The following is a 27738-nucleotide window of genomic DNA, read 5'->3' as shown; positions in this document are numbered from 1 at the left end:
GCCAGTTGGCAGAGGGACTAAGCCCTAGTCACGTTTTTCCAGGGTGGGTACATAAGAAAATTACAATTTACATTGTAGGTTTCTAAATAAAAATGGTGTTGAATAGAATAAGAGTTGTACAAACTCCAGGAATATAGCTTACAAAGGCGTAAAGATTCTATTTTATTCATGATCGTTGTTTTTTAAAGTATTTCGTAAGATTACAAATGTTAATAAAAAGAACCATGACATTCACATGGGCATATATTCACTATTGATATGCTTACTCCTGAGGTTAAGTGGATATGTTATAAAAAGCTATGAATAAACAATCTTTATGACGAAGTCAAATATCAATGAGTCCAGCAGATAAAGCCTTTTTATAGTGCCATCTTGTGGCATTTTATACTAAGGCAACTTGTAACCAAAAGCAATGGACAAACTAAAGTGGCACAGAATTGAACTCTGGCGCTACACCATTGTGGCTGGTACTGGAGATCATTCAAAGAGAAATTAAATACCCTTGTTGCCCTCAGGAAGGACACATATTTCGAGAGACTTTTAGGACAGGGATCAGAGAACTGGTCGGCAGGGGCACCCTTAGTACTCAAGCACTCCCTCATTTCATGGATGAGGAAGCAGAGCATTAAAAACTACGTGACTTCCCAAGATCTCACAGTAAGTGATGGGGCCAAGATTAAAACGAGGGACTTGATTCCCCGATCTTTTTTTGTGCATCCAGCTATCTCATATTCTTTAACTACAGGATCTGATCTAATTAAGAGAACTCTAGGGCTTTTGCCCTCAAATATGAACAGTGAGAAGGTGGTTAACACTAACCATAAGGATTAACTGTTGGATGTTTTGTAATACATAGGGTATTTCCAAGTACTTAAAATTTAATGTCTATATAAAAGTGCTTAAATTCATTGATAAGGAATACTGAAAAGAAATTACCTAATATGCTTGCTTTGCCTATATTTGTTATAGATTCCCCATAGTGTCGGCGGGACAAGACTGGTGAAGTCACAGGGCTTGGTATTGTTGAAATGCCTTCACTGTCTGAAATTGAGGTAGGTTCTTTTGCTGGGTGAAGAAAGCTTGGCTTCATATACTCATAAGGTAGAGGATTGGAAGTATTATACCAGTGGATCTGGACTGGTGAAATGTTGCTGTAGTGTTTCAGTATTAACGGTTCTAATCTATAAGCCTTGATTTAAAAAAAAAATTCAAAGAAACAAAACATTAAGGTACAATGCTTGGATTTTAGTAAACTGTTCATTCTCATTTTATTGCATGCTCAGTAGACCTTAGCAAATGTTTAAAAACCTGATATTCTTAACATGCGTTCTTATTTCTTCACTGTTAATAATATGTAGTTTGTCTAATTATAGATCCTTGATGAGATTATAAAAAAACAATTAGTCTAGGCTAATAGTGCCCACTCATTTGTTTTTCAGAGAAATATTCATTTTTATTGTGTTCTGATATCATCCAGCAATTAGATTTATATTAGTCTCACAAACAAAACTGAAGTAGTAAGCAGTAACCTGGAACACAGCAAATAAGGTCAATGTTTAATATCTAAGCTCCCAGTAAGCCCTACTTTCAAGTAGATTCATATAGTAACAAACACGAGATGATGGTATAAGACCATTTGTCTAATGTGAAGTAGGAATGATACAGCAGAAAAGCCAATGGACTTGGCATCAGAACTCCCTGAGTTCATATTCTGGCCTCTGTCACTAATTAACTATATGACACTCACCAAGTCACAAGGTCTCAGAGCCTCAGTTTCCTGAGCTATAGAAAGGAGATAACACTTCCTACTACCTCACAAGGATGTTGGGAAGAATAGATAACTTTGGAAAAACTGCCTAGCACAATTCTGACATAAGCTATTTAAAATAAATTTTCACAGAAGAACTATAAAATGAATAATAAAAATAATTTGTAATAATAAGTTTGGAACCCTCCTTTATAATACAGTTGACCCTTGAACAACACAGGTTTGAACTGCGTGGGCCCACTTATTCGTGGATTTTTTTCCCCCATAATTACATGTTACAGCACTACATGATCTGCAGTTGGTTGAATCTGTGGATGCGGAACCGTGGATACAGAGGGCTTCCTGTAGAATTACACCCCAATTCTTGACTGAGCACAGGGTGTACCCCAACCCCTGAGTTGTTCAAGGGCCAACTGAATAACAAAGTTTAAGACTGTACAAAGTATAGGGTATATACTGAAAGTTTAGAGTTCACCTATGATCTCAAGTTCACCTTCAAGTTATAGAAGAGTGAGTTAAATGAATGCATATTAACAAAATACTCAAGGTCTAACTGAGTGTTTTGCACACATTTTACTTAATCCTAATAACCCTATGAGGTAAAATATTATCATCTGCATCATATAGATAAGAAATAGTCTCAGAAGTGAGTTGGCCAAGATCGTGCAGTCAGTATTTGAATCTAATACTAGATTCCATTTCAGTGAAATTTCTTAGATATAACCGTTTTGATTCTTTAACATATGAGAAATTTTCTAAAATTCTGGTGTTTGGCCAATGTTATATTTATTTGGTACTAGCTAAAGATCTTTTAAAAGACTTTATAGAATTATATAAAGCTATTTTTCAGAGAATAAATGCTATTTAAAATAGTTTGTCTTAAATCTAGTTATATCTAGCCTTGTCCCCAAGAGGATTTAAGGAAGAATTTTTCTCATCCAAAAATCATACTTGGTGTTAAACTGGTTACCTGGATGCAGACAGATCCTAGGAGTATTTACATTAAAAAATTTATTTACAGTACAAACATACGGAGAATGTAAAAATCCAAAATGTCATAATTCCACCAAGCTAAAATAAATTCTTCCACTTTTCTATGTTTAATACATAATATTTAAATATTTTCATTTCTAAGAGGATCTACCAATCACATTTCAATGTTGCAGCATACTTTAGAGAAAAAAGTATTTAAAGTGAGATTTTTAAAATTTATGGTTGCTACATTATTGGTATTACAACTGGTTAAGGTTTGAAAGTCCAGATGACTCCTGTCTTTTGGATTGTCTAAAGATAATATTTTTACATTATGCTTTCATCCTATATATACAACATAAACAGAACATCTTTAAGGTATTTTATTTCCTGATCCCTAAACTAATCAAAGAACAAATATTTTAAAAATATGAACTCATGCAAATGTAATAGATAAAGGCATATTTTGGAGATACCGCAGGTTTGGTTCCAGATCACTGCAATAAAGTAAATCACACAAAGTTTTTAGTTTCCCAGTACATATGAAAGTTAAGTTTACACTATATCTGTTAAATGTGCCACAGCATTACGTCTAAAATAACAACATACATACCTTAATTAAAAACTAATGCTGTTGGAAAAATGGCACCAATAGACTTACTCAACGCAGGGTAGCCACAAACCTTGTTTGTAAAAAAACGCAGTATCTACAAGAGATGTCTGTAAATGAACGCTTTCTCATAAATTCAGCAGTACCTTGAAAGATTTCTTACAGAGTCTCTTAGGAAAAATTTAATACTGAGAGATAAATGTCCATATTTGCAACTCACCACTGGATCTGTTGGATGAAAAATGTTTAGTAATCGGTTACAAATCTCTCTGGGCAAAATATGGTCTTGACATCCAGTGTTTCCTGGGCGGATGCCACGCAATGCCAAAAAAACTGCCAGCGGGGATCCCATACAGAAGAAATTTTCAACCTACAATGATAAAGTCATCCTAAATTTTAAAAGTAGTGAAGTGTTTTTCAAAGAATTTGGGTACAACATAATATATGGTAAAATACAGATAATAAATTTATCTCCAAATATATATCTTTTTAAATGAGTTTTGTCTAGATGGTATCTGCATTACTTATTAACTATATAACAACCATTAATTATTCTGAACAGTCTATCCAGGAGCAACTTCCTTATCTTTAAATCTAATAGAAAATGAAGAATGAGAATAAGGAGAAGGAAGATTTATTAAGCTACTATTTTGTGTAAAGTAATAGTATATTAGGTATTCTAAAACATATAAAGACCAATAAGGCAGAGCTTCTGCACTCAGAGTTTACAATCCTGCGGGAGAGGCGGAATAAAATAGTGCATAATAGAGGGAAAGCGTGCTACAGGAGAGTAGACAAAGGAATAATTAATCCCAACTTTGAGGGCTTTACAAAGGAGGAAGCATTTGCACTGGCCATAAAAGATGAAAAGGATTTCCAAAGTTCCAAAGTTGGGGTTGGGATATACTGGGGCTGGAAGGATATTCCATACTGATAGAACCACATGAACTAAAGCAGAGGGAGGAAAGAAACTGGCTTAATTTAGAGAATAAAAGTAACCTGATATGGCTGAAAATTGAGTGTGGGGAAAACGTAGCTTGGAATGAGAATGTACAGAACATTGACTGTTTGACTAAAAGAGTTGGGCTTAATTTATTTTACAGGTAGTGAAAGACAATAGGATTTGACCCATGTTTTAGTAGGTTAGTAAATCTGGTAGCAGCTTGTGAATGAACTGGAAAATTAAGAGGCTAGTGACTTGGAGACAAGTTAGAAAACTATTGAAAGAGTTTAGGCAAAAGATAATCTGCACCCAAGAGGACAAGCTGTTCCATTCAGAAATGGAAATTTGAGAGATTAGGATGGAATGGAATCAACATGAATGAATGGAGATGGGGATAAGGAAGGTGCCAGAGGCAATTCACAAGATTTGGGTCTGGCTGACTGGGAAGATATTAATTAATCCATTAATTGTAACAGATACTCTAAGTAAATCATGTTTTTGTTCATAATTAGTTTAAGGTATCTGTAACACACCTAAAAGGTAATTGAGAATTTAAGACAAGAAATAAAGAATTGGATATGCCAACTTTTCTTTCTTTGTTTATGATTGGTTTGCAGTTTGGTAGACAAACACACAAAGGAATTATTCTCTCTCAGATAAGAGTAACGATTGATTTAGTGTTATCTATATCCATCAAATAATTTTAAAGGTGAAGAAGAGCTTTAGACATTTAGTCTAACCGCCTCATCTAGAGATGAATAAACAGATGAATTCAGAGACGTTAACTGATTTTGATTTGGCTAATGTTACACAACTAGTTAGTGGCAAAGCCTCATGATCACAACCAAAGCTTCCCACTCTCTAGACCAATGTTTGTTGACATTTTTTTCCTCTTTTGAAAGTTCAATGGTAATGTGTGACAAATCTAACACTTTTATTTATGAAAGTAAATCCATCTGCCAGTTAACAGGCATAGAAAGACCTCTGTTTCTTTTAGAACTCAGGAGTACTAAATATTAATTTGCTAATTCATCATATATTCCTTTTTAAATTTCAGATTTCTATATTTTTTTCTCTGTAAGTAATTAAATTAAAAATTCATATTATTAGACTACATGACTATGTGTTAGAAGGATACACAATTATAGGGCATCAATTCTCGTAATGTGATAACTGAATTTTGAGATAATAATATACTTAGTGGATTGTACTCAACTCTCTAGTACAAAACCCAGGACATGAAATAGAAGAGTTTACTTTTACTATCAGATCAATGCTACATATTTAACATTGATTATACATAATAATGGTGGTAGAGATGGAACTCAAATTCCAGGTGGGGGGTGACTCCAAAGACCATGCTCTTATGGCTTTTATTTTATTTTTATTATTATATTTTAACATCTTTATTGGAGTATAATTGCTTTACAATGGTGTGTTAGTTTCTGCTTTATAACAAAGTGAATCAGCTATACATATACATATATACGCATATCTCCTCCCTCTTGCGTCTCCCTCCCACCTTATGGCTTTTAAATGTATCTTATAACTTTACCATATGGCTTTTAAATGTATAAGTTAAAAAAAAAAAAACCTTTATAAGTCATAGAGATAGATTCAATAAGAATTTTTGCATCATTCCATCACTTAACCTGTATGTTAAGTTCCCATGATAAAAGATATCAAGAAGAAACAATATAGTACACTAGACGTGGGCATATATTCAACTGGAAATGAGTATTAGGAAACTTATGTCATGTTGCATTTAACACTGCAAACAAATTGTTATTCAGGTATAGGCTGTGTCTTCTCCAATGGTCAGGTCAATGTCAATGTCTCTCTGCAACTTTTTATTTTTCTAAACCATTGCTTTCGACAGCTCTATTCCAATGCTCACATAAGGTCTCTTTTTCTAGCTCTTCCTGCTTTCCTACAGCCTCCATGCCCTTTATCCTGTATAGTCTAGCCAAACTGGTTTGCTCACTTTGCTCCAAACTAACTGTGTGCACCTCATCTTGTGCTTTTATCATACAGTTCTTATTGATTAAAATGTCAGCTTTCCATCCCTGGAATCATCACTGATATAATTCCAGTTATTTTTCTTACCATATACCACTAGTTGGTCACAGAGATTTGTTAAATTCTAAATATTAGATATTTACCAGATCTGTTTTTCTTTTCTCACTATTTAAGATTATTTGGTGTTTCTTGGACGTACTATGAAGGTATATCCCTCCATGCCTTTGTTTATGCTGTTTCTTTCAAGAACAGAGCAGCATTTCTCCTTTCCTCTACTTGGCAATATCCAATTTACTGAGATTAAGTAAAAATGTCATTCATTTGTAAACATTTACAGGCAAAATTAAACCTCCTTCTTATGCATACATCATTCTTTATACTGCCAATAGACCCGGTAACACTGTGTTACATATTTTGACGGCTAGGAAACCATCTTGTCCATTCTTAGTGAAACCCAGAAACCAGCAGTGTCCAACACACTGTAACTGTTAAATAAAAAAAATCATTTGAAAGAATAATTAGGATTTCATTTGAACCCTAACATCATGCTTCAAATGATGTTTGAAAAAAACCCTGAGATCAACAATGAAAATATCACCTGTCTTTCCTTACCTTAAATTTTAAGGCAGGTGTTTGTGTCATAGATGATGCCTTCAATCCGTGTAGCCGTTCTTCTATGTCTCTCAGCCTAGAAAGGAGTATGAGATTATGCACACATTCATATTTATAATTTCATAAGTATTAGATGTTTACCAGTTCACTAAGCATAAAGAAGAAAATAATGACCCATCATCCAATCCCTCAAATTAATCCTTATTGACAGAATTTAATAAATGTACCTGCTGTAGTACAGAAAGTCTAAAAGTTTATGAAGGGACTTCCCTGGGAGTCCAGTGGTTAAGACTCTGCACTTCCAAAGCAGGGGGCGCGGGTGTGATCTCTGGCTGGGAAATTAAGATCCCATAAGCCGTGTGGAGCGGCCAGAAAAAAAAAAAAAAAAAAAAAAAAAGGGCTAAAACAAACAGTTTATGAGATAATTAGTAAAAGTACCCCTATTCGTCCAATACATGCTGTTCATAGCTTTTTTGGGGAAACCTTTAGTAAAATGTGAGGCACATACAAGCATATATACATCTTTAAAAAAAACCACAGCAAGTGTTCATACCACATACACTATTCTATATCTTTCCTTCTTCTACAGTTAATAATGAATCTTAGCAATCTTTTCACTTGTCTCCTGACCTACTTCAGTCTTTACAACAACTGTAATTGTCCATCATACAGATAAACCACAGTTTAACCTTCCTCTGCTGATGAACATTTGGGTTATATCAACTTTTTCCTATTACAATGTTCTGTATCTAAGTCTGTTAAATTTGTTTTACTGGATTTTATGTATAAAATATGGCTCTGAGGCTTGCCAACATGACATTGTCTTTCAAAACTATCAATTATTTCTGACACTAAAAAATTTATGTATTTTTCCTATGGTACTTAATAAAATTCTAAATGAAATCCTTAGACAACTTCTATAAGACAAAAATAAATTCAACGCTTCCTGAGTGAAAATTTAAGTCAGCTAAATTGGTTGTTTTTATATAATTCTAACTATCAAAATGAGTGACTTTTCACTGTTCTATTAGAATCAATCAGATGATCATTAAGAGAACAAAAGAGCATGTAACTAGAGATGAAGATAGGAATGTAGCAAAGAATTAAAAGATAGTATCAGGGGCTTCCCTGGTGGCGCAGTGGTTGAGAATCCTCCTGCCAGTGCTAGGGACATGGGTTCGAGCCCTGGTCCGGGAGGATCCCACATGCCGCGGAGCAACTGGGCCCGTGAGTCACAGCTACTGAGCCTGCGCGTCTGGAGCCTGTGCTCCGCAACAAGAGAGGCCGCGATAGTGAGAGGCCCGCGCACCGCGATGAAGAGTGGCCCCCCCTTGCCGCAACTAGAGAAAGCCCTCGCACAGAAACGAAGACCCAACACGGCAAAAAATAAATTGATTAATTAATAAACTCCTACCCCCAACATCTTCTTTAAAAAAAAAAAAAAAAAGATAGTATCAGGAAGGCTGCAAATGATAATTATAAAATCTGTCAAAAATATATATGTCAACAAAAAAGGGCTTTAAAATTATTTTCAGAATAATAAGAAACGTAAAGGCCCATTTCTAAGATTAGTAAAACTACAAAGGATTACAAGCTAGTAAACATTTTCAGTAAGGATTCTACAAAGTGACTCAGCTTGGAGTAAGTTTTAGATTTCACTCCTAATAAACTGTGAAGAAAAGACAGAAGGAAAAAGAGGAAGATGGAAGAATAATTCATTCCATGCTATAGGAAAACACCTAATTAGTATGCAAATTAAGTCTCTAGCTTGATTAGGCATGTTATTCAATAATCTTTGTACCCGAAACAATGTATTTTTTTCTTTATTATGAAAATCTTAAGTTTTCACCTAAGAAGTCCAGTGATTCCATGAAGACATTTTAAATTCTTTTAAGAGATTAGGGTATTTTACCGTTGTTTAGTTATATAGAGCTCATCAAGAAGATGACGTTCTTCATAGCTCATCCATTGTTCATCAGGCAACTCTTCTTCCTTCTGCAACAACTGTTCATAGAGTCGAACTGGATTCCAGCCAGTCATTATGTCATAAGTGATTACACATCCCAAGGAATGTGACACTATTGAGACTTTACCCCCTTTTTCTTCAAAGTCTGGATTCCGAGAACAGAAAAGGGAATATAATCGATTCAGCTCTTGCTGAAGGCCTTTAACTAGCTGTTTGAAATAAGAAAACATCAAATTAGAGTAATCACTGACTACTATAAACTTTATTTCTAAACTCAAATACACTAAGGAAGAAAAACACATATTACTGGCCAAATGTATCTAGGTTATTAAAATTAACTCAGAACCCTACAGGAAATGAAGTAAAGGTATATGTAATACTTTAATCCATATCAACACTAAAGAATAAAGGCAGATGTTACCCACACAGATCCTTTCATAGTCCTTAAACCAATTACTAAAGCCAGCAGTTCCAGAGATTTAAAAAAAAGTTCCATGCAGATTCTAGTAGATTTCCAAAGAGTCCTGGATATTTCTTCTTCATTGCAATGGACTCATATGCAATTCTAAAGTCTTGTACCTTGTAGTTTTTAAGCCACAGTAAGTTTTAGGAAAAGAATATCTGAGTTTATGGTAACAGGGTTACTAACATATTGTATATGCGACATATATGTACTATTACTTTATGCATTCTTTTAAAGATTTTTTTTTTGATGTAGACCATTTTTAAAGTCTTTACTGAATTTGTTACAATATTGCTTTTTTTTTTTTTTTAATGTTTTGGTGTTTTGGCTGTGAGGCATGTGGGATCTTAGCTCCCCGACCAGGGATGGAACCCGCACCCCACGCATTGGAAGGTGAAGTCTTAACCACTGCACTGCCAGAAAGTCCCACTTTAGGCATTTAGATAAGAGTAATGTAACGAAAGCCCATTGTGTGACAAAAGAAAAAGCTTATGTTGGTCTACTTGATATTCCAAAATTCCCACTAAGTTGGTAATATAGATAACAGAAAAAGTTGTTTTTAAAAAGCAGGACTTTTTTAAGGTTTAGAGGTTAATAATGTGGAGAGTATCATAGCCATTTTTCTTTGTAAAACTGCTTTCTTGAAATTTAGCTTTAACAAATATTACTGAAATATTCTATGAAGTGAGAAGAACAAGGTTCTTTTGTTACTCAAATTCATTCATACGGGGCCCTGACCTGACTTTTAAGGCAGTCCTCTCCTCTTCCTATCACTGCTTACTACTATTTAGTTATAAAATTCCTGCCTGATATTCAATTTCTCACTTCAGTCCTTCTTAATATGTCAGCTGTTATTCAGACAAACAAACATTATATACTGCTTCCATTTTCAATCTTTAGCCTCCAATAGGTTTCACGGAACATTCTTTAGCAGATACAAACTGGAAATTATTTGAGCATTCATGCTTGGTTGGGTTAGCAGTGACATGAATGAAGGTGCAATGTTCTTTCTGATTGCTGACATCACAGAGCTCTATACTGCAATACTGAGGACTGGTTAAAGCTATTGAAACCATGTATTGGGTCTGGAGGGCTTGTTAAATACAGATTGCTGGGCTCCATCCCAGAGTTTCAGACTCAGCAGTTCTGGGGACCACACTAGTGGCAAATGCATATAAAAATCTCCCAAGACGTGGGTTGTAGGTAATTCTAGTCAACAGAATTTAAGAAATAGGCAGTGTGATATCAAATTACATGCTCTTTTCAAAGGGAGCTATAATGTAATGCTTTGGACTTGGCTTTGATAAGAATATGAACCAACCCTTAAAATTTTGTTATTTTCCTAATTTATAATCTACATGAAGGGAGGTGTAGAAAAAGCTAATGTTCCAATAAAATAAATTCCTTTAAAAGCAACATTTGTTAATAGTTTTTACTTTTGAAGGCCTTGATTTTAAGACTCCTACCATCTAAGAATAGAAACACTAGATCCCTTTGTGACCAACTATATTCATTTGGGATATCTGAACCAAGATTAATGATATACCCTGTGATCTTGATTTTATTAATTCTACAATATTATCTAATCAGTTCAGCTAACCTCTTACATACGCAGGCATTGGATGGCTCTTCAAAAGTTTAAAAGTTTCTAATTCTCATAACCACTGCCCCCAAATTAAAATTTATGAAGAAAGTCAAGCGAAGAGGAAAAAACCCCAGCAGCTTCAAGAGAGAATCCAAACACCCAAAATAGGGCTGAAGAATATAATTAGTCATTTGTCCTTCTCCCTGTTACAGGAAATTTTTTTTTTTTTTGTTACAGGAAATTTTAATGAGAAAAAGTAATTTAGAGAGTTTTAGTCATATACATCAATTAAACAATTTTCAAATAACAATGGCAAGATAGGGCCATGACAATTCTCTTTATAGTTCTTCATTTTTAAAAGCCATTGAAAAGAGAGTTCAGATGTACAAAAGATATACAGTTCTCTCTGGATTTTTCATGTTACTTTATTTAGGGTTGAAGAAAGAGCCAAAGGCTCTCTGATGATGTCTTGATAGAATGGAGTTAGTTTCTTTTTTAAAAACTGGTCCTCAGAAAGTATGGCCTGAGAAGTACTGATCGATACACAAAACTTTTTCCCTAAGCACACCTTTTTAGTGCACAATCACTAATTAGGGTCCTCCCGTGTGCATCTCAGAAACTTGAGTGAAAAGGGGCCTTAGAGATGATCTAACTTAAACTGCTGTGAAGATAAAAGTCCCTTCAGTAACACCCCTCTTAAGGGATAAGGAGCTCAGCATCTACCCCAGTGAGTGTCTTCATCCAGAAGTGGTCACTCCTATTTAAAAAAAAATTTCCCCCCAGTTTTACTGAGATATAATTGAGATAGACTGTTTAATTTTAAGGTGTACAATGTAATGATGTGATATAGGTATATATTGTGAAATGATTATCACAGTAAGTTTAGTTAAAACCCATCACCTTACATTATTTACAAATTTTTTCATTGTAACACTTCTGTATTTTTAAGGCAGTTTTGCTTATAACACAGTTCTTCATTAGTAACCAAACATGTTCCTTTCTGTATTTTCAATTCACGGATCCTTATTTTACTTTCTAGAATTAACAGAGTAAGTCTATCCCTTTTTTTTTTTTAATTGTAGCCCTTGAAATATATAAAGACAGATATATACTTAATTACAACTTGAAAATCTAAGCACAAGGAATTTATATATCATAATATCTTTGATCCTCATGATAATCTTTATCAACTAGGTATTTTATATCCATTATATAAGTGAGGAAGCTGAGAAAGTGAGAAATTTGATCTAAGCTAGTTAAGTGGCAGGTTTTGAATCTGCATCTACTTGACTCCAAAGGTTGAGAGGAAGAGAAAAAAGACTCTTATTTATGCCTATCAAATAAACCTAACAAGGTTAATTCACCAGGCATGACAATCCTACAGAAGCCCTGCTGGCTGTTACTTATCACTACTTCCCTTAGGAAACATATATTGTTGAAAAATAATTTAGTCTAAATATTGCCTAACACCAACCTTGTGTTAAATGGACTTTGATTCGCAAAATCAGCTTTCCTTTTTAAAGAATGAGAACAATTTTTGCCCACTTCTCACTAAGTTTTTCTTTTATTTTCTTTTGTTCGTCACAATGCCTTAAGCAATGTTCCCAAACTTCTCTGATGTTATCACCTGGGGAACTGTTAAAAACACAAATTCACAGGTTCTATCTCAGACCCACTGAATCAGGATCTCCAGAGGAGGGACCTGGGAAAGTATTTTTTAGTTTCTTTTTCTTAACTTTTTATTTGGGAGTAATTTCGAATTTATAAAATGTTGCAAAATAAAAATAGTACAAAGATCCTCACATAGGCTTTATCCAAAATTCACCTAATGTTAGCATTTCCTCCTATTTGCCTTATCATTTGTTCTGTTTCTGTAACACACACACAACTTTTTTGTGAACCATTTAAGGATATATTACATATGTCATGGTCCTTTACCCCCAAATACTCCAGTGTATATTTCCTAAGACTAGGAATATTCTCTTCCACAATCATAGTGCTGTTATCAACTTCATAATTCACTTTGATATATTTCATCTAATCTAGTCTACCATTCACATTTTAATTTTGCCAGTTGATCTAATATTATCCTTTGTAGCATTTCCCCCAATCCAGTACAGGATACAGTCTAGGATGAGATATTACAATTAGCTATCACATCTCTTTAATCTTCTCTATCTGGAACATTTTCCACAGCCATTCTTTCTCTTTTATTATACCAACATTTTAAAAGAATACAGTCTCATTCCTACTTTTTAATTACAACTTCCTCATTTTATGTTTGTCTGATGCTTCCTCATAATTGGAATACTGCATAAATAATGCTGTGTCCTTCTCTGGGTGTCCTGCAGGAACACCCCATAAAGTTGTTGCTTGATTTCTCCACTGTATACCTTTATTTTCTAAACTAAAAGCAGTCTGAGAGGATATACTTTAAGACCATGCAAATATTCTGTTCCTCATCAAAAAATCTGCCCTCATTTTAGCATCCACTGATGATTCTTGCCCAGTCCTCTCCCCTACCTGATCCTACCATGACGGCTGCAAAATGAGACTTTCCAACTCCAACATTCCTTCCACATTTATTAGTAGGCCCTTAGCATCCTACTGAAGCAAAGGACCTCCCTTCTTCCCAATTTGTTTATTTAGTTATCATTGATAAGGACTTACACATTTTTCAATGATTTAGAATTCCTTAGTACATTAACCTTATTATAATTCTACAAAAGTACTATTAGTAATTCCTTACAATAAGTAATAATTACTTATTTTGGTGCTCAAATTGTTCCAGATTTGGTCAGTGGGATATGCTTCTTTAATTTGACTATTATGTCCTTGTGTCTTGCTTCATCATTCTTTGGAGCATTTTTCTACCTTGTGTCAAAACAAATTCTTCCAGCTTTGACTTGGACCTATCCTGCCCCAGCCCTGGAATCAGCCATTTTTCCAAGGAACTCTACTTTTTCTTAGTGGAGAATAACAATTGTAGAGGCAAAGATCTGGGTGCTAGGTATGCTCATTGGACTGGGGTGTCTGCTTCTTGGCCCTTTCAGTGGACAAAGGTAGGAAATACATGCATATATATATACTTCTGTGCTTAAGCATATACGCTTAAATATATAGATGTTATCTACATACACTGGCTTATTTTCAAAATCATAAATTCACATTAATACCCTCAATTCCAATGCCCCTCATGGGGTTCTTTTTTTGCCCGCATTTTTAATGAGCACCACAAGTGACTGTTCTAATTAGGGATGTTTGGGATACACTGCTGAAGATTGCTGGTGAATCTCAGACACAATTCTCAGTGCTTTTCCATGAAATTCAACTGGATCAAAAAACCAACTAATTTAAAACACTGGGTGTTCTTCCATTTCATTTATCTTAACGATCAGTTCCCTTTTCCTACTGAATATCTGGTTTATTCAATTCCATTCTGAGGAAAATTATCTTTGACTATAAGAGCAAACTAAAAAGTGATCACTTTCTCAGTCATCATTCACCAATGGCCAGAGGTCTGAGTCTGGCGCTTTTCTCTTTTTAGTTTTTCTGGATATTAACGCCAACTTAAAGTTTTTAAAAAGCACTTATTACTTTTAGGGGACATGACTCAGCACATTTTAGCCTTGAAGATTCAGGATACCGTTTTAGGAGTACTACCAACCACGTGTGCGTGTGCATGTGCGTGTGCGTGTGTGTGTGTGTACGTGTGTATAGTAATATGCTCTCAGCCCTTCTCTTTCCTTTTCCCCCCGCCTCACTGGTTTACTTGCAATACTACAGTTCAGTGTTCTAACCTTTAGAGCATATCTAATGATGCCCATTGTTCACTATAAAGGAGTATGAACGTGGAAATTAAGTGCTCTACTTCACCGACTAGGCCTTCCTTTTTGGTTAGAATTAAGCCCAGAATAGCAATTCTCCTTGTAGCTTCTTTTACTGTTTGTTCTCAATCAGATCAAGGCAGATCTTGCCCAATACTGGTATATGGCAATGAGGGGATATAGAAAGAGGAATGAAGAAAAATCCTAAGGGGATGGTAGTTGGAAGAGAAGGAATTTTCTGTGGCAACTAACCAAACATATTTCTGTCGATATGTAAAAGATATCCTGGATTAAGTTAGGGAATGACTCTGAATGAACAAAATCAGCAACGGATTGGCTTGGAGTAGCACAGAGCAGCAGAGCCGCTCTATTGGTAATTACTCCTTGTACTAGTTTCTTTACCTTCAAATGAAGATACTAATCATATCTACTTCACAGGGTAAGGATTAAACAAGTTAATACATGTTAGGTAATTAATGTGGTTATTCCCATGAAACAAAATTCTTTTTCTGTTACCAATAAAGTGACAAATTGCATTGGTAAAGATTCCCTCATTCCTCTGAATAAACTATCTCCCTTCACCTACCCTCCCCATCTGCCCCCCTTTAGGGTTATCTTTGTGATGCATGAGCAAAATTACCATTTGAAAACTACAAAAATCCACTATAGAAATGACACAATAAAAGCAAGTCTTTTATATACAAAAACACTTGAAGGACATTTCTAAATGTTTAAAACTCTTTTGTGGGACTTCTCTGGTGGTCCAGTGGTCAAGAATCTGCCTTCCAATGCAGGGGACATGGGTTCGACCCCTGGTCTGGGCAACTAAGCCTGCATGCTCTAGAGCCTGCGTGCCACAACTAGAGAGCCCACACGCCACAACGAAGAGCCCATGTGACACAATGAAAGATCCTGCATGCCGCAACTAAGACCTGACACAGCCAAATGAATAAATAAATATTTTTTAAAAAGCTCTTTTGTGAGGATAATACTCATAGATATTACTAATCAGACTTATGAAAACTGTTATTTTTCAAAGAGCTATTTTCTAACCAACCTCTCACTTCCAAGGTTACCCATTTTATTAAGTGTCCCAATGTGTAGTTTAAGACTTCAAATGCACTATGAAATACAGGCTATTTATAGATTAATGGATTCCTATAATTTCTCACTTGCTTGTAAAAAAAGAACATAAAATGTTAAAATTCAGGACACATGTTATCACTCAAAAAAATACCCAATAGCAATAAGATAATCATGATACTTACTTCATCTCTATAAAGTGGGCTAGTATAATACATTATGTCCATTGCACTGCTATTTAACATATCCCTTAAACCTCGCACTTTGTCTGGAGTAATGGAATCAACAGTGTCTACAAGTTAAAAAAAAAATTAAACTTAGAGAAGATTCATTTTAGGGAAAGAATAAACTGTGAAAAAAGTTACATTCCTTGAAATAACTGCTTTAAATTAACATTTATATATTCAAGACTAGCTTTGAATCTAATGAACCTTACCTTCTTGAAATTTTACTATATGTAAATTTAAAAATAATGATGAAGGGTATTTACCTACCGCAAACATCACTGCACTCATTAGTGCTGAAAGGTTAAAAAACATTTCCTCTAAATCAGGAACAAGCTAAGGATATCTACTTTTTTTTTATAATTAAAAAAATTTTTATTGAGGTTCAGTTGATATACAATATTATATAAGTTCCAGGTGTACAAACAGTAATTCACAATTTTTAAAGGTTATATTCCATTTTCAGTTATAAAATATTGGCTATAGTCCTGTGTTGAACAATATATCCTTGTAGCTTATTTATTTTATATGCAGCAGTTTGTAAATCTCAATCCCCCCCTTCCCCTATCTTCTCCCTCCCCCCGGTAACCACTAGTTTGTTCTCTGTGAGTCTGTTTCTTTTCTGTTATATTCGCTAGTTTGCTTTGTTTTTTAGATTCCACATATAAGTGATAACATACAGTGTTTGTCTTTGTATGACTTATTTCACTTAGCATAATACCCTCCAAGTCCATCCATGTCATTGCAAATGGCAAAATTTCATTTTTCTTTTATGGCTGAGTAGTATTCCATTGTGTATGTATATATATGACATCTTTATCCATTCATCTGTTGATGGACACTTAGGTTACTTCCACATCTTCACTATTATAAATACGTAATGCTGCTATCAACATTGGGGTGTGTGTAACTTTTCAAATTACTGTTTTCGTTTTTTTCGGATATATACTCAGGAGTGGAATTGCTGGGTCATATGGTAGCTCTATTTTTAGTTTTTTGAGGAACCTCTGTACTGTTTTCTAGGGCTGCACCAATTTACATTCCCACCATCAGTGTATGAAGGTTCCCTTTTCTCCACATCCTCTCCAACATTTGTTATTTGTGTCCTTTTTGATGATAACCATTCTGACAGGTGTGAGGTAATAGCTCACTGTAGTTTTAATCTGCATTTCTTTAGTGATTAATAATGTTGAGCATCTTATTTGCCTGTTGGCCATTTGTGCATCTTCTTTGGAAAAACGTCTATTCAGGTCTTCTGCCCATTTTAATTGGGTTGTTTATTTTTCTTGATGTTGAGCTATATGAGGTATTGGATATTAACCCCTTATTGGTCATATCATTTGCAAATATTTTCTCCCATTCCAGAGTGTTCCACCTATGTTTTCTTCCAGTTTTGTGGGTTTACACTTAGGTCTTTAATCCATTTTGAGTTTATTTTTGTATCTTGTGTTAGAGAAAATTCTAATTTCACTCTTTTACATGTAACTCTCCGGTTTTCCTGGCACCACTCATTGAAGAAACTGTCTTTTCCCCATTGTATATTCTTGTCTCCTTTGTTGTAGATTAATTGATGATAGTGCATGGGTTTATTTCTGTTCCATTGATCTATGTGTTGGTTTTTGTGCCAGTACCCTACCGTTTTGATGACTGTAGCTTCATAGTATAGTCTGAAGTCAGGGAGTGTGATTCCTCTAGCTCTGTTCTTCTTTCTCAAGATTGTTTTGGCTATGCAGGGTCTTCTGTGTTTCCATACACATTTTAAAATTATTTGTTCTAGTTCTGTGAAAAATGCCCTTGGTATTTTGATAGGGATTGCACCGAATCTGTAGATTGCCTTGGGTAGTATGGTCATTTTAACAATATTAATTCTTCCAATCCATGAACATAGTATATCTTTCCATCTGTTGGTGTCGTCTTCAATTTCTTTCATTGGTGTCTTATAGTTTTCTGAGAACAGGTCTTTTACCTCCTTAGGTAGGTTTATTCCTAGGTATTTTACTCTTTTTGATGTAATGGTAAATGGGATTGTTTCCTTATCTTTTTCGACAGTTTGTTGTTAGCGTATAGAAGTGCAACAGTTTTCTGAATATTATTTTGTACCTTGCAACTTTACTGAATTCATTGATGAGCTCTAGCAGTTTTATGGTGGTGTCCTTAGGATTGTCTAGGTATAGTATCACAACATCTGCAAACAGTGACAGTTTTACTTCTTCCTTTCCAATGTGGATTCCTTTTATTTCTCTTTCTTATCTGATTGCTGTGGCTAGGACTTCCAATACTCTGCTGAATAAAAGTGGTGAAAGTGAGCATTCTTGTCTTGTTCCTGATCTTAGAGGAAATGCTTTAAGTTTTTCACCACTGAGCATGATGTTAGCTGTGGGCTTGTCATATATGGCCATATATGTTGAAGTATGTTCCTTCTATGCCTATTTCCTGGTGAGTTTTTATCATAGGATGTTTACTATTTGAACAAATGTTTTACCTGAAGTCTTAGCCAGTGCAATACGATAAGAAAAAATAGTTTTAAGAAATGGAAAAGATCTGTTTTCATTTGCAGGTCATGTGATTGTCTACACAGAATATACAGAAGAATCTACAGAAAAATTACTAGAACTCTCAGTTTTTTGGTTTTTTTTTTTGCTTTTTTTTTTGGTACGCGGGCCTTTCACTGTTGTGGCCTCTCCCGTTGCAGAGCACAGGCTCTGGACGCGCAGGCTCAGCGGCCATGGCTCACGGGCGCAGCCGCTCCGTGGCATGTGGGATCTTCCTAGACCGGGGCACAAACCCGTGTCCCCTGCCTCAGCAGGCGGACTCTCAACCACTGCGCCACCAGGGAAGCCCTAGGACTCTCAGTTTTAATGCATGTATAGTTTTGCATAACTACCACCATGATCAGGACACAAAACTGTTCCATCACCCTAAAAAAACTCCCACATGCTGCACTTTAGAACTCAACTCCCCACCTCCAAACCCTGGCAACCACTGATCTGTTCTCTATCCCTATAGTTTTGTCTTTTGCAGTACGTCATATAAATGGAAGCATAAATTATATAACCTTTGGGTTTCACTTCTGTGATGTTGTGATATAAGAAATACATATTTCGTCCTTGTCCCTGGTTCTGACACAGGGTTCCAAAAACCCTTTTAAGTTCCTGAGTGATAGGGTGAAAGGAATGTCTTTTATAATTCATAATGAGCCTCTGCCAATCCTAACTAAGTATATGCTAATGAGCTGACTCCTAGAGAATGGGGGCTGGTTGCCAGAGGAACCAATTTTGAACTTTCTGTCCCATTCACCAACCTCTGGGAAGGGGAGAGGGGCTGGAGGTTAAGTTCAATTGCCAATAGCCAATGATTTAATCAATTATGCCTACATGATGGAACCTCCATAAAAACCCTAAACAACAGGGGTTGAAGGGCTTCTAGGTTGTTGAACAAATGGAAGTACTAGAAGCATTGTGCACTTGAAGACGACATGAAGTCTCTGCACCCCTTCCCCATACATTGCCCTATGTAGCTCTTCATCTGGTTGTTCGTCTGTATCCTCTGTAATAGTCTTTAAACGAATAAATGTAATTTAAACCAGTAAATGTAAGTACAGTTGATCCTTGAACAACATGGGTTTGAATTCTGTGGATCCTCTTATATGCAGATTTTTTTCAATAAATACATACTACAGTACTAGACCATCTGTGGTTGGCTGCATCTGCAGATGGGGAACTGTGAATACAGGGTTGGAATATAAGTTTATACTTGGATTTTTGACTGGGGCTGAGGGGGATGTTGGTGCCCTTAATGTCTGTTCAAAGGTCAACTGTAAATGTTTCCCTGAATTTTGTGAGTTGTTCTAGTAAATTACTGAAGCTCAGGAGGGGGTCGTGGGCCCCCCCCCCCAATTTATAGTCAGTCACAACTACAGGGGACAATCTGGAACTTGTGATTGGCATCTGAAGTGGGCAAAAGCCTCGTGAGACTGAGACCTTAATCTGTCTATACTATCTCTGAGCAGTTAGTGTCAGAAATGAATTAAATTGTAGGACACCCCACTGATGTCCACCAAGAACTAAAGAATTGGCTGGTGTGGGGAAATCCCCAACATATTTGGTGTCAGAAGTGTTGAGAAGAGAGAGAAACAGTCGTGTTCTTCCTTTAGCTTCTTTCACTCAGCATAATGCCTTCAAGATTCCATTGCAGTAGTTTAAACCTAACAGAAAATTACAGACGTAGGGGTTTTATTAAATGTTAATTCATCCAAGTTATCTATTGATACATTCCTGAGCAGCCTAAAATATTTATCTGGGTGAATGGAAAAAGCTCAAAAGATAATGTTACTACACCAGAACTTTACATATGAGCTGTTGCTGCTGAGAAGTCTTCTTTGGTCACAATCTTTTTTTGCTGTTGTTGTTAAACGCATTACAACTTTGATGTCACTTTGGTTTATAAGCTATAACTGACATTCCTAACTGATTATGAGGCAGAATCACAGACTAGGAAGAAACTTTGGAAATCATCCAGGGAGGCAGTTCAGATGAACAAGGGCTCTGGTATCGTGCAGACCTAGATTTTTGCCTGCCATTCTTCATTAAATTCACATTTTACTGAGTTTCAGTTTCCCTATTTTTTTGTGTGTGTGTGTGGTACGCGGGCCTCTCACTGTTGTGGCCTCTCCCGTTGTGGAGCACAGGCTCCGGACACGCAGGCTCAGAAGCCATGGCTCACGGGCCCAGCCGCTCCGCGGCATGTGGGATCTTCCCGGACCGGGGCACGAACCCGTGTCCCCTGCATAGGCAGGCGGACTCTCAACCACTGAGCCACCAGGGAAGCCCTTCCTATTTTTAAAAGAGAAAATAAAAGTAGGTATTTCATAGATTTGTGAGAAAATTAAATGAGATACTCCAAGTAAAATGAACCACAGAGTGCCAGGCACATAGTAAAAGCTCAAAAAACAGCAGCTGCTACAATGTTCAGTACAACTCTCTCATCTTTCAGATTATGTAAATAATCAACCTAAACATTCTATTTTAATGGTCTTAATATTCAAAGGACAAAACTTTGTGTAAAGAAAGATGTATATATTATATAATTTCTCTATGTTAGATTATAATTCACCAGCCCAAGGAATACAGGAACAACAATAAAACAAAAGGCCTGAAGGCTTCCCTGGTGGTGCAGTGGTTGAGAGTCCGCCTGCCAATGCAGGGGACACGGGTTCGTGCCCCGGTCCCAGAGGATCCCACATGCCATGGAGCGGCTGGGCCCGTGAGCCATCGCCGCTGAGCCTGTGCATCCGGAGCCTGTGCTCCACAACGGGAGAGGCCACAGCAGTGAGAGGCCCGCATACCGCAAAAAAAAAAAAAAAAAAAACCCTGAGATTTTTATCTTCCAAATATATGGGAAGAAAATTATTAGGAAGAAAATGTAAGCTTATATAAAACTGTGGACAACAAATGTTTTAAAAGCATTGACGGGTCACTTCTCTGTCAAAAACTTTAGAAAACATTTTGTTCCCTTCACTTGTCTCTCTCCTTCCCCCCATCCACAGAGGGCATGCATAAAAACTGTGTTATCTGTGAAATCTATACAGTGGTCCAAAACGACATAAGTTGATGTAATTATTTTTTTTAAATCAATGGATTTTATTTTCTTAAATAATCTAGAACAAAGAGTGAGTATAACTCAAGACATAAATTAAAGACACTTCATTCCCAATGAGCAACACTTTGTTGCCTGACTAAATCATTTAATTTTTAAACAAAATGTACCTCCATCCAGAGTAAGTTTTGACCGCCACTCAACAGGCAGAAATTCAACATGTGTTGCATGGTTGGAAAAATGCCTTTCTTCTATTTTTCTTGCAGCCTCTCTCATCCTAAAAAAACCAAACCAAAACAAAACTTTATCAGAGTAACTTCCCATATGTATTTACATGGTATAAAATGTCTTTAATCATAACACTTCCACTTGCTTATAACTTTGTCCAATTATGTTTCAATTACTGCTACACTGTGCAACAGTTTGTAATACTAGGATACCTTCATTTCAAAACTATTTTCCTAAATTTGCCATCTATGATTTCAAATATTACAAGCTTCAATATTATATTCTAAATAATTACATGTATAAATCTTTAGAAGAGAGAATAGTATAATAAAATACCCCAGCTCCAAATATTAGCACATCGTGACCTGTTATTTCATCTATTCCTCCACTTGCTCTCCCCACAATATAGATTTTTAAATTTTATTTTGAAAGTTAAGGTACAGCAAAATTGACTTTTTTCCTTTTGGTGTCAACTTTATAGATTCGTGGTTAGCACCACTACAGTCAAGATACAGAATAGTTCTATTATCAAAAAAAACTCCCTCAGGCTATCCCTTTATGTTAGCACCCTTCCCCCATAATATTTTAAAGGAAATCCCAGATATCACAGCAGTGCATCTATAAATAGTTCAGTATATATTTCTAAAATGTAAGGAAAACATAACTTATTCAGAACTATTATCATACCAATCCTTCATTTCAACAATTATGTTTAGCGGTCCCATTTTCCCAGTTAGACTATAGATGTTATTTTATAATAACATAAAAAATATTTTTTTACACTTTTGAATTGAGCTCCGAATACAGCCTATGCATTGCAATTGGAAGATATGTCTCTCAAGTGTCTTTTAATCTATAGATCGCTCTCTCTCTTCTTTGGCTTTGTAAATCTGTTTATGTTCTGTAGAGTTTCTGAGAGTCTGATTTTTTAATGACTGCATCCCCAAGTGTTATTTAACATGTTCATTGCTCCCTATTTGGTAGTGAGATATAGTGGCCTGATAAGATTCAAGTTCTATTGTTTTGGCAAGACTACTACTCCATAGGTATATATACCTGGTTTTCTCTCTTTTTGGTGACACTAGCAGTTGTTACGATCACTGCTTATATCCGTTAATTTACTATGATTGCAAAAAAGTGTTTTTTAAATCCCATCACTCCTTATACTTCTGGAAAGAGAAATTTCCTCACATCAAGTACCGGCTGCCTTGTGATACAATCAAATAGATTCTGTGTGAACTGAGAAAAGGCAGGATAAATGGTTAATTCTTCTCTTTTATTAACAATTAAATACTGAGTTGCTATAAGGTTTTATATTTTTTGACATCATTCATTACTAACTCATAGATTTAAATATATTTGAAGTATTCCAACCCACTGTAGTTATTATCCTTACGGATGCTCAAATTGTTTCCGTTTTTGGTCAGTGAGTCTCTTCAAGTTGACATGTGTCTCTTTGACACGACCTCAATAGTTTGGTTTTTTTTTTTCAACAATTCAGTGGCTTTTAGTATATCACTGAATTGTACAGCCATCACCATTATCTAAGTTCAGAACACTTTCATCACTCCCAGAAGAAACACCATACCCAGAGTACTCACTTCTGATAATTCCTACCTCCAGGCCCTGGCACCATAAATCTACTGTGTGTCTCTCTGAATTTGACTATACTGGATTTTTTCAGATAAATGGAACTATAATACATGGCCTTTTGTGTCTGGCTTCTTTCACTTAGCACAATGTTTCAAAGTTTGTCCATGTTGTATCATGAGTCACTACTTCTTTGCTTTTTATGGTTGAATAATATTCTACTGTATGAATACACCGTTTCTGCTTATCCATTCACCAGCTGATGGACATTTGAACTGTTTCCTTTTTTTTTTGGCTATTATAAATAATGCTGCTATGAATATTAACAAGTTTTTGCATAGATGTATGTTTTCAATTCTCTTGGGTATATACCTGGAAGTGGAATTGTTGGCTCTTATGCTAACTTCACATTTAATTTTTCTGAGGAAGTGCCAAACTGTTTTCTAAAGCAGCTGTTCTATTTTACAATCCCATCAGCAACATGAGGGTCCTAATTTTTCCACATCCTTGCTAATACTTGCTATTTCCCATCTTTTTGATGAGTCATCCTAGTCGTCAGCATGAAGTGGTATGTCTCTGGTTTTGAATTGCATTTCCTTAATGACGAATAATACTGAGCATCTTTTTATGTGCTTATGGGCCATCTGTATATTTTATTTGGATAACTGTTTATTCAAATCCTTCACTCATTTAAAAAATTGGGTTATTTATTTTATTATTGAATTTGTAGGTGTTCTTTATATATGTTAGATGCTAGACCCATATCAGATTTATGATTTGCAAATATTTTCTACCATTTTGTGTGTTGTCTTTACTTACTTGATAGTGTTCTTTGAAGAACTAAAGTTTTAAATTTTGACAAAGCCCAATTTATCTTTTTTTTTCCTTAGTGGCTTTTACTTTTAGTGTTATATATCAGAAACCATTGCCTAACCCAAGGCAATGGTTGTAAATCACAAAGATTTACTCCTATATTTTCTAAGAGTTTTATAGTTTTAGCTTTTATATTTAGGTCTTTGATCCACTCTGAATTAATTTTTGTATGTGGTATAAGGTAGGGGTTTCACTTCATTCTTTTGCATGGGGATATCCCGGTGTCCTAGCACCATTTGTTAAAAGGCTATTCTTTCCTGATTGCATTATTTTGGTATTCGTGTTGAAAATCAACTGAACTCTCAATTCTATTCCATTGATCTAGGTCTATCTACAGGCCAGCCAGTACCACAATGTCTTGATTACTATAGCTTTGTAGCAAATTATGAAATTGGGAAGGGTAAGTCATCCATCTTTATTCTTTTTCAAGATTGTTTTGGCTATTCTGGGTCCCCTGCATTTACATGTGAATTTTAGGATCAGCCTGTCAATTTCTGAAAAAATGATAGGTGAAATTTTAATAGGGATTGTGGTGAAATTTGTAGATCCATTTAGGAAGTACTGGCATCTTAACAACATTAAATCTTCTAATCCTCAAATGTGGGTTGCCTTTTCCATTCATTTAAGCCTTCTTTAATTTCTTTCAATGGTGTATTATAGTTTTCAGTGTAGAAATCTTACACTTCTTTTGTTAAACTTATTCCTAGGTATTTTATCCTTTTTGATGCTATAGGGAGTGGAAATGCTTTAATTTTCATTGCTAGTGTAGAAATACAATTGATTTTTTTGGCCACACTGCACGGCTTGTGGGATCTTTTTTTTTTTAATTTTATTTATTTTTGGCTGCATTGGGTCTTTGTTGCTGCACACAGGCTTTCCCTAGTTGCAGCAAGCGGGGGCTACTCTTCGTTGTGGTGCATGGGCTTCTCATTGCAGTGGCTTCTCTTGTTGTGGAGCACAGGCTCTAGGTGCACAGGCTTCAGTAGCTGTGGCTCATGGGTTCTAGAGCACAGGCTCAGTAGTTGTAGCACATGGGCTTAGTTCCTCTGTGGCATGTGGGATCTTCCCAGATCAGGGCTCGAACCTGTGTACCCTGCATTGGCAGGCGGATTCTTAACCACTGTGCCAGCAGGGAAGCCCTCCTCTATTTTTAGAAGTTCTTTATATTTAGAGATATTAACTGTTCATCTGTGATACAAGATGCAAATGGATTTTCTCAGTTTGTCTTATTTCTTTTTTTTTGCCATATGGTTTTTTTGGGATTATATATTTATCAATATTTTCCCTTAAGGTCTCTGGATCAAGTTATAGTTAGGACAGTTTTCTCTATTACTAAGGTAGATAAGAATTCAAACTCCCCTCAATCCTACCTTTTAAATCCATAGTATTTGTATGGTTTCATTTCTTAGGTTCAAATGTGATCCCACTGAAATTTATCTTAGTGTGAAAAATGGGCCCAATTTAAATTTTTCCATATGGCTGCCTAGCTATCCCAACACACTATTTGTTAAAAGTCTATCTTTCTCCATTTCTAGTATATTTTTATTTTTAAAATTATTTGTTTATTTATTTATTTATTTATGGCTATGTTGGGTCTTCATTGCTATACAGGCTTTCTCTAGTTGCAGCGAGCGGGGGTTACTCTTCGTTGTGGTGTGTGGAGCGCACAGGCTTAGTTGCTCTGTGGCATGTGGGATCCCCCTGGACCAGGGATTGAACCCGTGTCCCCTGCATTGGCAGGTGGATTCCTAACCACTGCGCCTCCGGGGAAGTCCTTCTCGTATGTTTTTAAAGCATTATTTACAATATGATTATATTTTATTGATTATCTACCACCGAAGTTGCCATTTAAAAAGTCTATATAGATTCTAGGTTGTGAAAAAGAAAATCTGCTTCCATTAACATCACTGAAAATAAAGATGATAGCCAAAACTTCAGACTCTTTTATTACCACATTCTAAAAAGTTTTTTTTTTTGCCATCTTTCAAGTATTCAGCTTTAACAAATTTGAACATATACAAGAAGGAATATATTTTAAGATTTCTAATATTATTCTATGCACTTATTCATTTTTGATGGCTATATAGCTCATATATATTTCATTATGATATAATAATCAGGAAGTGGTATGTATGTTGCTGTCTGAATGTACAAAATAATAAAGAAGTTCATTTAGGCTAGTGGTTCTCAAACATGCATATACTTATTTTTTCCCCCCTCCAGGGGACAATGACAATGTCTGGAGACTTTTTTTTTTTTTTTTGGAGACATTTTTAGTTGTCACAACTAGGGGTTCTATTTGCATCTAGTGGGTAGAGGTCAGGGATACTGCTAAATATCTTACAATGTATAGGTTAGTCACCCGTAGCAAAGAATTACCTGGTCGAAAATGTTAATAGTGATGAGGCTGAAGAACCCTGATTTTGACTTATAAACTCAAACACTACATTTGTTTAAAATACTGTCCTCTTCTACAGTAAACTGAGACAATTCTCTACTCCATAGGATCACTATCATAGTTCTCAAATGGCCACATATGTAGATACTTTAGGCAAGCAGGTATGTCTACTAAATCACTTGGTTGTAATTAACTGGAGTGACACACACACACACACAAAAGAGGGGCAAGGGGAAGGAAAGGAAAGAAAGATGAAAGAAGATAATCAGGGATGGAGGAAAAAAGGGAGGGACAGAGATAGAGATAGACAAATAGATAGGTAGCGAGAGAGACAGAGAGAGCGGGAGAGAGAGAACGCACACGCTATGTCCCTACTATTGTCTTACTAAAAATAATAAAATCTGTTTCCTAAATATATAGGTCTTGACTACATGAGAAACACTGAGACCAAGGAGGGATGGAGGAAACAAGAAAAAGGAATGATTTAACAATATTATCCTACAGCTCAGACTTAACCCATTACTGTGCAGCTGTAACGCCATGCACAAAACTCATGATTTCAGTTCTAAGCTTATTAAACTTCCATGTTCTCCCACTAGGCAGTGAATGTTTAGTTCATATTTTGAAAAAGGAAGGAAGAGATTAATAGCACCTGAGAATTACCATTTAATTAAGGATCATTAAATAGCTCTGAAAAAAAAAGTCTTTATAATTCTTCTCAATTAGGAAAACAATCAATTGATAAACTAACTGGTTTTAAGAATATATATATAATATATATATATATAATATATATATATGAAAGGAGGGCAATAGAAAATCATGCAAATAATATCCAAGATACATTTTTTTACACAAGAAAGCAATGTCTAGAGTGTATATAGTATGCTGCCTTATGAGTGAAAATAATCTGTATTTTGTCTAAAGAAACTCCAGAAGAATATAAAATAAATAACATTGCTTTGAGACACAAGGATGAGTG

The 27738-nt window shown here is 35.5% G+C and overlaps 1 protein-coding gene across 9 annotated transcripts in view; it reads right to left on the bottom strand.

Moving 5' to 3' along the window:
* DDHD1 (DDHD domain containing 1) overlaps positions 1-27738 on the bottom strand; it is a 91019-nt gene that overhangs the window by 10713 nt on the left and 52568 nt on the right. For 7 of the 9 annotated variants that reach the window (XM_019923848.3, XM_019923850.3, XM_019923852.3 and 4 more), the window contains 6 exons: positions 21838-21944; positions 16034-16140; positions 8837-9099; positions 6925-7000; positions 3571-3720; positions 937-1189 (listed from right to left, as the gene is read on the bottom strand). In XM_019923848.3, coding sequence (XP_019779407.1) covers positions 937-1189; positions 3571-3720; positions 6925-7000; positions 8837-9099; positions 16034-16140; positions 21838-21944 — 956 coding nt within the window. The remainder of the gene's footprint in view (positions 1-936; positions 1190-3570; positions 3721-6924; positions 7001-8836; positions 9100-16033; positions 16141-21837; positions 21945-27738) is intronic. The other 2 variants (XM_019923856.3, XM_019923857.3) reach the window with 1 other exon arrangement.

This window comes from Tursiops truncatus, chromosome 2 (genome assembly GCF_011762595.2).
Source record: "Tursiops truncatus isolate mTurTru1 chromosome 2, mTurTru1.mat.Y, whole genome shotgun sequence".
Lineage (NCBI taxonomy): Eukaryota > Metazoa > Chordata > Mammalia > Artiodactyla > Delphinidae > Tursiops > Tursiops truncatus.
This window is presented reverse-complemented; position numbering and strand designations above follow the sequence as displayed.